At 29.1% G+C, this 9,823-nt stretch overlaps 1 protein-coding gene across 1 annotated transcript; it reads left to right on the top strand.

Moving 5' to 3' along the window:
- The first annotated feature begins 8,241 nt into the window (after positions 1–8,241).
- On the top strand, positions 8,242–9,574 carry LOC120119139. Its single transcript, XM_039139024.1, has 5 exons — positions 8,242–8,373; positions 8,464–8,537; positions 8,621–8,726; positions 8,809–9,093; positions 9,302–9,574. The coding sequence occupies exons 1-5, from the start codon at positions 8,242–8,244 to the stop codon at positions 9,572–9,574; spliced, it is 870 nt and encodes a 289-aa protein (XP_038994955.1).
- The last annotated feature ends 249 nt before the right edge of the window (positions 9,575–9,823 follow it).

Genomic DNA, 9,823 nt, shown 5'->3' with positions numbered 1-9,823 from the left:
TTAAATTGATTTTGGTGCCTAAATGATTTTTTTTCTTAAAAATAGATGCTTAATGTTTTCTATGTTACACTTTTAAGTTCCAACCGTAAAAAAAATTAAATGACACGTGTCACATTTATATATATATATATATATATATATTTTTTTTAAGAAAATAAAGTATTTTTTAAAAATATTTTTTTAAAATATGACTGTGACACGTGTGTAGTTTTTTTTAATGGTATACACCTAAAAATGTAATAGAGAAAACATTAAGCAATTATTTTTAATAAAAAAATTAGGCACAAAAAGTCAATTTGAGATACATTTTAGGCACCTGAAAGTGTATTAAGCATTCGTAAAATAATCTAGATATTCGTAATATTTAATATTATATCTAGAATTATCTATTTGAAGAATCTAGATATTTGTAATGTTAAATGATTAATATGTTGACATGTGTCAACAATCTAATGAACATTAAAATATATAAATAGGGGTGAATTTTATATTATAATAAGAGTTAAAAGTGGTAAAAGAGTGCCAAAAGTGTATGTTAGAGAAAGAGGGCTTACGGGTAGAGAAAAAAAGTAGTGGAGTGAGGGTGTAATTGTAATTGTATTTTTGTGTTGATAAATGTGTTCTCTTCTTTAAGTTTATCTGTTAATCCTTAATTGTTTTTAAACTCTTAGTGCACTTGTGTTTATAGATGATCGACTGTCCCGTTTGAATGATATATGGTCGATTATATAGTCTAGTTGTTATATATTGATTAGTTCTATCGTCTGAATAATATATGGTCAGCCCTGCCCTCTAATTATTATCGTGCACTAAGAAATTATAGGATAAAAGACTTACCAACATCAAAAGAATTAGTGTAATATTAGTGATATATACTAGGTCCTCTATAGTGGATGAGTGGGCTCATCAAAATTTTCAACAAATATTCTTTAATTAATTTTATTCTCATAAATAATGACATGTATTATTGCATGTATTTAACGTTGGTGTTGAGATACTTCTAAAGAGAAAAAAATTTTGAAAAAAAATTTGAAAAAAAATCACATTACATGTTAAGATGGACTAAAGGATATTTTTATAATCATTTCAATAAGAAATCTAACAAATTAAGATTGATCATGATCTAACCAAAAAAAGTTGGATTTTTTTCCACAAAATAGATCATTATCTCGATGGGTGTAAATTTACTTGAGGTTGGATGTCTGTAAATTCATATAATTCGTATAATTGTGGTTTACATATATAAGAAATTTTAATAAGAATTTTAAAATCCTTTAAATTAAATCAAAATGGAGATATCCAACACTGCTTAGAGTTATCTTATGTACCATGCTTCTGTTAAATCCCATGACCATGTACCCAACCAATAATTCAAAGTACCTCTAGCACAAATTCCTTTTTATCAACTTTGATCCATTCTTTTAGTGAAGGATTTAAGCCCACTTTCTTCAATTACATATCCCTAACACTAAACTAATATTACACTTCTCATTTTGAAACAACACATTTTTCCTTTGTTTCCACAACTTCTAATAAAGTAGTCTAAAAATGTATTTCATTCCACATTTGTATAATTGTATTTATTTTTCATTTGTTTGATTTATATATTATATAAAATATGAAAAAATAAATATATACTTATCATTTTAAAAAGAAATATACAAATGTTTTTTTAAATGACTACATAGTTCATATTCAATTAATTTCTAATCTAATTTAATAAGAGATTTTACAATAAGTAACAATAGTCTATATTGATAAAAATAGACTTGAAATATAGAAGAATTCAAATAAGTAAGAATTTAATTAACAAATAATAAGATAATCAAATTAATTAGTTAAAGCTAAAGACTAAAAAATATAACTTTAATATTTGATTATTTAATTATTTAAATTTTTAAATTCAAAATAAAAATTTAAAATCATTAAGTCTAGGTGATTCGAGTAACTTTAACAATTTTAATAATTCAAATCAAATAACTCATAAATCAAAAGAATAAATTTTTTGGATTAGATTAAGTTTTATTCAACTATGTGTAAAAATATAGAAAAGAAAGTGATTGTATAGAAAGAGTTATTAATCTACTTAAAAAGGAGTCACAAGGGTCGCATTAATTGATTCATTCCAATTGAATGGGAATGAAATAGGAGGTTAATCCCAGGAAATTAAGTCTTAAAGAATAAAAATGTCCCAACTATTGGTCATTGAAATTGGAGTTGACACTTTATCCTTTCTATTTATTGGTAAAGAAATGGGTATCCCATTGGCATTGATTATCTACATTAGACAAAACTCAAGAAATGTGCCACTTTTGTCAACCTTGTTATTCACATGTCCACTTCACCCTTTTTTTCTCCCTAGTTAAGAATTTTGTTCATAGTAATGCATCACTTTGACTGATTTAGTTCAAACGTTGCATGTTAAATACTTTATTTTTAATAAGGTCACTTCTAATAAATATTATTTAAAACTCAATTAAGAAGTCGGTAACTGAAATTCGGAAAGTTGAGTGCCTAAATAAAAAATTATTTAAAAAAATTATGCTTGTGAAATAAGCCAATTTATGTTGTTTGATTAGCATTGATTCCTCCGGCGACCCAAAACAAAAATGAAAGATATATATAAAATGCTCCTTAAATTTAATTGGTTCCTACTTAGTTTCAATAAATATTACATTAATTTTGGCCATAAATCGGAGATGTCATATTTTACCATTTCATAGCGTTTTTTTAAGTAGTGTAAACACTCATTTTCTTCAGTATTTTTTTATTATATATATATATGTATATATATATATATATATATATTGCAAATGATTTTTGAAATATATATATAATATATAGTTTTTGAAAGCATTTTGAAAATATATATATTATATAGTTTTTAAAATATTTTGGAAATATATATATTATAGTTTTTTAATTTTGAAAACTTATATAATATATAATTTTTAAAAACATTTTGAAATATATATATAATATAGTTTTTGAAAACATATATAATATATAGTTTTAAAACATTTTTGAAAATATATATTATATAGGTTTTTGGAAAATTTTTATATATATAATAATTATTATTATTGTTATTTTTTAAAATTTTATTATTTTTATTTTCATTTTTATTGTCCAGGTCCAATAATGAGTCCAGCAAAGGCCCCATGGAAAACCCAATCGGGTAAGCCTGACCCAGCAAACCCGATCAGGTAGGCTTGACCCAGCCAGTAAAAGTTAGGGTTTGGGAACCCTAAAAAATATCAGTACGCGCCACATAGATCAAACGGCAAAAGGGGGTTAAGGCACAAATCAATATGACCCATTAGATCTGACCCAATCCAACGGCCAGAAAGCAATCTCAACGGCCAGAGGCGATCTCAATGGCTAGAAGCATCGCGCATCATCGGTCAAACATGCAGCACGATCAGAACAAACACATTCCAAAAAATGGAAACCCAAATACATGCAACAACCGACCACCCTGAACAAAACGGGAACAACCCCGAGGGTACTGGAAACAACCTTCACCGAGAGGGTTATAAATACCCCGGTGAAACAACGATCGAAAGACAACAACAAGAACAACAAGACCAACAAAAACGATCATCGAACCCATCAACCAAAAAACACAACATCGAGCCACAACAGAAATAGCGAAATACAAACCACAACAGTAAACCACAATACACAAAAGAAAACCCAAAAGCCAAGCAAAACACAAACACAAAGAACATCGGGGAAGCAAAAGGTTTTTCGAAAAAAGTAAAAAACTCGAAGCTTTTTTCTTAGATCTATGTCAAGGGGCCTCGATTTAGAGTGATCAGGGTTCGAATTTGGTTTAAGGGAGTTATGGAGCGGCGGTCGGCGACGACCAGCCTGGTGGCCGGTTTCCCTCCGGTGAGGGGTTGTAGATAGAAGCCAGAGAGAATTCTTTGTTCTCTATATTAGTGAGAGAAAGGAAAAATGCAAAATGAGGGGATGGCCTTTGAAGGCCAGTTTTGGGGGTATAAATACCCTCATGCGACGTCGTTTTGGGGAGGAGTTTCTGCATTCTTAATTTGTGGGTAAATTACACCCACATTCCCTGTAAGCTATATTTTTTACATTTTAGCCATTGAATTCAAGTTTTAGTATTTTAATTTGGATCTCGATTTTATTATTTTTACATTCTAGCCCCTAATTTATGTTTTATTCAAAAATGGCCTTGGAATTTATGCATGTTTTAATTTAGCCACTATTTCCTTTTTTCCTTATTTTGATTTAACCACTGCTATTTTAATTTTGGCATTTTGATCATTTATTTATTTATTTATTTCGGTTTTTTAATATTTATTTTTAACATTTTTTCAGTTTTTTATTTCAATATTTAGCCTTATTTATTTATTTATTTATTTATTTATTTATTTATTTTATTTATTTATTTTTCTTTTTTTATTTTATTGATCTATATTTATCCATTTTATTTATTATTATATTAATTATTTTTTATTATTGTTTTTTATTTACAATCTGACAATATTCTTGACTCTTTTTAGGGGAATTTTTAATCGACCAAAGGTAAGTAATTCGAATCGGGTTTTTAAATTTTAATTTAAATTTCTAATTTCTCGCAATTAAGACAACTACAAATTAATTGGTACCGAAAGGCAGTTCAAGGGTGCTAATCCTTCCTTGACTGTAACCGACTCTCGAACCCGACACATTTCTGGTAAAACGCGGATCGGGTAAGATGGTGTCCGATCTACCTAAATATCGTTCTAAAATGATCGGTGACGACTCTAACGTTTTTATTCAAGTCAAAGCTCAATTCCGGACCCAACCGAAAGACGGTCGTGACAAGTATATACGATGTTTTTAAAGGAAAATAACTGTATTTCAATGAGATAATGAAAGTCACCGTATCCTAACATGCTATGAAAACTAAAAGAAAAAAAATCAGAACGTCTTCGGGTAAGTAAACTACACATTTTCTTAAAAAAAAGTAACATCGTTGCTAAGGTAGTATTTGTATACATTTTCTTTTAATATTTAAGATGATTATAAGATAGTATTTATATATAATTTCTTTTAATTATTAATAATGTGCATACACCTATATATATATATATAACTATTTGAACTCAAAAGTTTTTAAAAAAGTAACATCGTTGCTAGTACAATAATGTTTGATTGAATATTTTTTAAAAATTACACATTTATAAATTATAAAAAAGTATTAATATTTTATAAAATATTTAAATTAACTACCATGTCAGCGCTCACATTAATTGTTAACGGCAAGTGACTTGATTGAATACATTTAAATAGATTAATGACCTGATTGACAAAATTTTAAAAATGGTGGACAAAATGAAAAGAGACAATAGTTAGGTGATCACTGATATAGTTTATCCAAAAAAAAATTATGGAAAATAATATAATAAATATTTTATTTTAATTAATTTACCTTTAAATTTTTAACTAATTTATAATTATACGTTGAGTCCATTAGAATTTTAAATTTTTATAAAATTAAATTAATAGTGCTCATCATTAGTGATGCATAGCGATACTCATCGAGCATGGAAGAATAATCCTTATTCTATACATCTATATATGTTAAAAAGGGTGATCCACTTAAATTGTGTAAAGTTATTTTATATTTACACTTTTTTAGGACAATTGGATTGAGAAAAATCAAAAGTTGAGATTAATTCTTTTATTTTTTTAGTAAATATCTTCTCATTTTCTACTATTGATCTCATCCTTTAATTTCTCTCATCCAATAATCCTAAGAAAATATAAAATTAAAAGAGTTTTGCATTGTGTAATTGAATTCAACTCATGTTAAAAGAATTCCTTAAGGGTGCGTTTGGTTCACGGAAGGAAAGATTACCAGTGGGAATAAAAGATTATTAGGGAATAGGATTACTGTGAATGTTATATTTTGTGTTTGGTTGGCTTAGTAGGAATGTAAGATTACCGTGTTTGATTAAAAGAATAAAAGATTATTGGAATGTATATTTTACCAAATTATCCTTATTATATATTTGTTTTTTTAACAAGTTGAATTCTACCATAATATTACTATAATTAATTTATATATTTTTAAAAAAAAAATTAAATTCATAAATTTGTATACTTTTTTTACAAAATTGAAAAGATAAATAGGTTTAAGGGTAAACTTTTATTTTAACCCCTGAACTTCATATAAAATTATAATTATGACTTTTTTTTTATAAATTTAAAATAGTTTAAGGATAAATTTGTAATTTAACCTTTGTAAAATTTTTATTATTTAACGACTGAAGAAGGATAATTTTGAGAGAAAAATTTTAAGGGCATTTTAGTCCAAAATACTGGTAATTCAACAATACCTAAGGAAAGGGGGTAATCACAATCTTGGTAATATATCCAAAAAAATTTATTGTTGGTAATAAAAGATTACCGAAAATAAGATTACCGACCAACCAAACGGGGAATGAGAATTCTATTCCTCGCCCTAAAGGATTCACCTTTTTGACACCTTCCTCCTACATAACGTTTTTTTTTAATTTATTTCCATATTTTTTTAGTTTAACTCTTTTTACTAAAAATTTAAATTTTAGATAATATTTATTTATTTTTCTTCTAAAAACATAGTTGGACAGTTTTAATTTTTATATTCTAGATGACATTCCAATAAGATTGGTGCATACGATAATTCAAAAATTGAATCAGAATCCATATTTGATAATATTTATAATTTTTTTTAAAAATAATTATCGAGTATGATAGTTTATAAATTGGTAATTTTATTTATTTTTTAAATATATATTAATTTATGAGTCCGTTGAGATTCATATTAAATTTTCGAAAAGATTACTACTAAAGCTACCAATTCAACCCCACTCTATTAAACTTACCAAGTCAAACCCAACTACCTATTATTTTAAATCATCCACTACACTAAATTTCATCATAAATAAATCTCACTACCTATTAAATAAAATCCTACTAAAAAACCCACTACCTATTATTTTAAATCATCAACTACATTATACTAAAATTCATCATAAAAATCAAATAGATCAATGAGGAGCATACGGGAGAGAGAAGAATTGAAGAGAAAAAAGAGAAAATAACATGTCTTGCATTCTACCAGATTTTCGCTAGCGATCAGGATCTCCAATCAACGTTTCGAACGGTGAAAAGTTGCGCAAGGTCAACACGAACAACATATTAAAAAATCAGGACGATCGTACGGTGGACAGCGGCGGATCAGAGAAAATAAATCCGAACGGTTTTTGGCCTCTTTATGGAGATTGAGATCTACGATCAACGTTTCGAAGGGTGAAAAGTTGCGCAAATCCAACACGAACAACATACGGAAAAATCAGACGGATCGTAGAAAATAAATCCGAACAGTTGTTACCATGTTCTAGAAATAAATGAAAAATATTTTAATAAAAAACTTTAATAATAAAAAAGAATTTTTTTTAATAAAAAATAAAAAAAGATAATCATTACATAATCATTACATCTATTTAAAAAGCTTTAATAGAAAAATAGAAAAATTACAATGATAAAAAAATAATAAGTTTAGTAAAAGATTTGGTATATTTAAACCAACTCTTTCGGAAAAGCTTTAAAAGTAATATAGAGGTTAGCATTCTACATAATTTATATTAAGATAATAACACTATAAAATCTTTCTCCTTATTCTATTACCTCTTTTTGTTATTTTTGTTATTACTTTATTTTTTATTTTATAATAAAAAATTATTTATTAATCATTTTTTACAATTCATAGTAGGTTTGATGTTAAAATTTGTTTAAGGTTAACTATATATATATATAATTGTTTAACTAGTAAATTTTTTAATTTTTAGAAAAGTATAAAATAATAATATAATTTATCAAAATTAATTTTGTTGTCACCAGCATGAAGATCTTTCATATAAGCATTCAACATTGGGTTAGAGAAAGGATATATCACATAGGAACACAAACCAAATTAATCACTTTCTTATTGGTACGTTTCAGCCGCACATGGAGTCTTCAGATAAACCAAAAATCACGCTTGTATAAATCTTTAATTTAAAACCAAAGTTTGGTAATCGGTTGATATATATATATATATATTATGTATAAAAAGCTGTTCTATGTATATTCTTTCAAGAAATTTCAACTTTTTTTTTTCTCATATTTTCAAAAAAAAAATCCAAACACTAAACTGTGAGACCACTGTTTGCTGAGAGCTCATAGAATAAGAAAAATATCACTATGGAGAAGAGCATACCGGTTCGAAAGTCTGGCCACTCAACTGCCGATATTCTGACTTGGGCGGAGGCTCCGGTGTCTGCCTCCTCCAGCGCCACCGCCCCCGGGCACCGTTCTTCTGCTCGTTCCAACCAGGTTTATTTCTATATCATATGGTGGTTTTTATGCATGATTGTTTTCCATGCACATTTTTGTTTATCTGAAGAATGGTGTATTGGATAACAGCCTTCCGATGGAGTCAGCAAAGTGGTGTTTGGAGGTCAGGTTACTGATGACGAAGATCAATCTCTCTTGAAGAAGTAACATCCCTTTCTGTTCTCGCTTTACCTTTGCCTTTTTCAAAAATAAGATTTTTTTTTTGGCTTCACTGTTGGTAATTCAGGAAGCCATGGTCAGGCTACAAAATGAAAGAGATGAGTGGTAGCGGCATATTTGGTTCAAATGATTCACCTGAACCGACTAGTGGATCACACTTGCGCGTATATCAGGTAATCCATTGGATCATGCTAAGTGCTAACACCATCTCCATGAACATGATTGTGTTGAGCATTTGGTGATATGATTTTTCAGGAAGCAGTGAGTCAGATATCATTGGGTGGTGATGGCCATGGGAGTGTTCCTGCTAAGAAGCCTACCTCTGTCCCCGAGATAGCCAAGCAGCGGGAGTTAAGCGGCACATTGGGATCACAGTCGGATTCAAAGCATAAAAGACAAATATCAAGTTCCAAGTATAAGGAGATCAGTGGGCATGATATCTTTGCTCCTTCCCATGAAATTATGCCACCTTCATTGGCAACGCAACCCAAACAAGAACCTGTTCCACGCAATGTGCCAACTTCTCTCAAAGTTTCAAATGTTAGTTCATTTCTTTTTTCCGTTTCATAATCCCTTCTCATTATCCTTTTTATAAACTAGTTAGAAATTCAATTACATGCGTAATCACAAAAAATAATACTCCATAATTTCAACATTTATACAAAATGAGACAAGGATGAACGTTATAATTTTCATCTGCTAATTTCTCTCCATATGAGTGCTTTGATTTCTGTTGCAATTGTTATAGCCTGGTGGAGGTCAGAAAAGTGTCCAATTGGGCGGGGAACCTGTTATAAAGACGGCAAAGAAGATACATAACCAAAAATTCCGAGAGCTAACCGGCAATGATATCTTCAAGCAAGATGTCGGTTCAGATTCTGTCGAAAAACCCCTGAGCCGGGCAAAACTGCGAGAAATGAGCGGCAATAACATCTTTTCCGAGGGGAAGGTAGAATCTAGAGATCATCTGGGCGGGGTACGCAAGCCCCCTGGTGGTGGGAGCAGCATTTCCCTGTTTTAGGTTTTGATACATCATATATATATTGCGCTGCCTGTGCCTGTTTACCCCAGCGATTAGTGTATTTGCATTACATATATATTGATTATGCAAGTGCCCTTGATGCCTAACGACGATCGAGTTTCGGCATTGGAGTGGCTTCTGTATACATCGTTAGATCGTAATGTTTTAGATTGGAACCGTGGATGAAGAAGCTAATTGAGTCATTTTCCAAGAGTTTTTCTAGTGTTGTGTTTGTTGACGTTTGCTTTG

The sequence above is a fragment of the Hibiscus syriacus genome, unplaced genomic scaffold (genome assembly GCF_006381635.1).
Source record: "Hibiscus syriacus cultivar Baekdansim isolate YM2019G1 unplaced genomic scaffold, ASM638163v2 tig00110331_pilon, whole genome shotgun sequence".
Classification (NCBI taxonomy): Eukaryota; Viridiplantae; Streptophyta; class Magnoliopsida; order Malvales; family Malvaceae; genus Hibiscus; species Hibiscus syriacus.
Note: the sequence above shows the minus strand (reverse complement) of the source record. Positions and strands in the feature narration are given on the sequence as shown.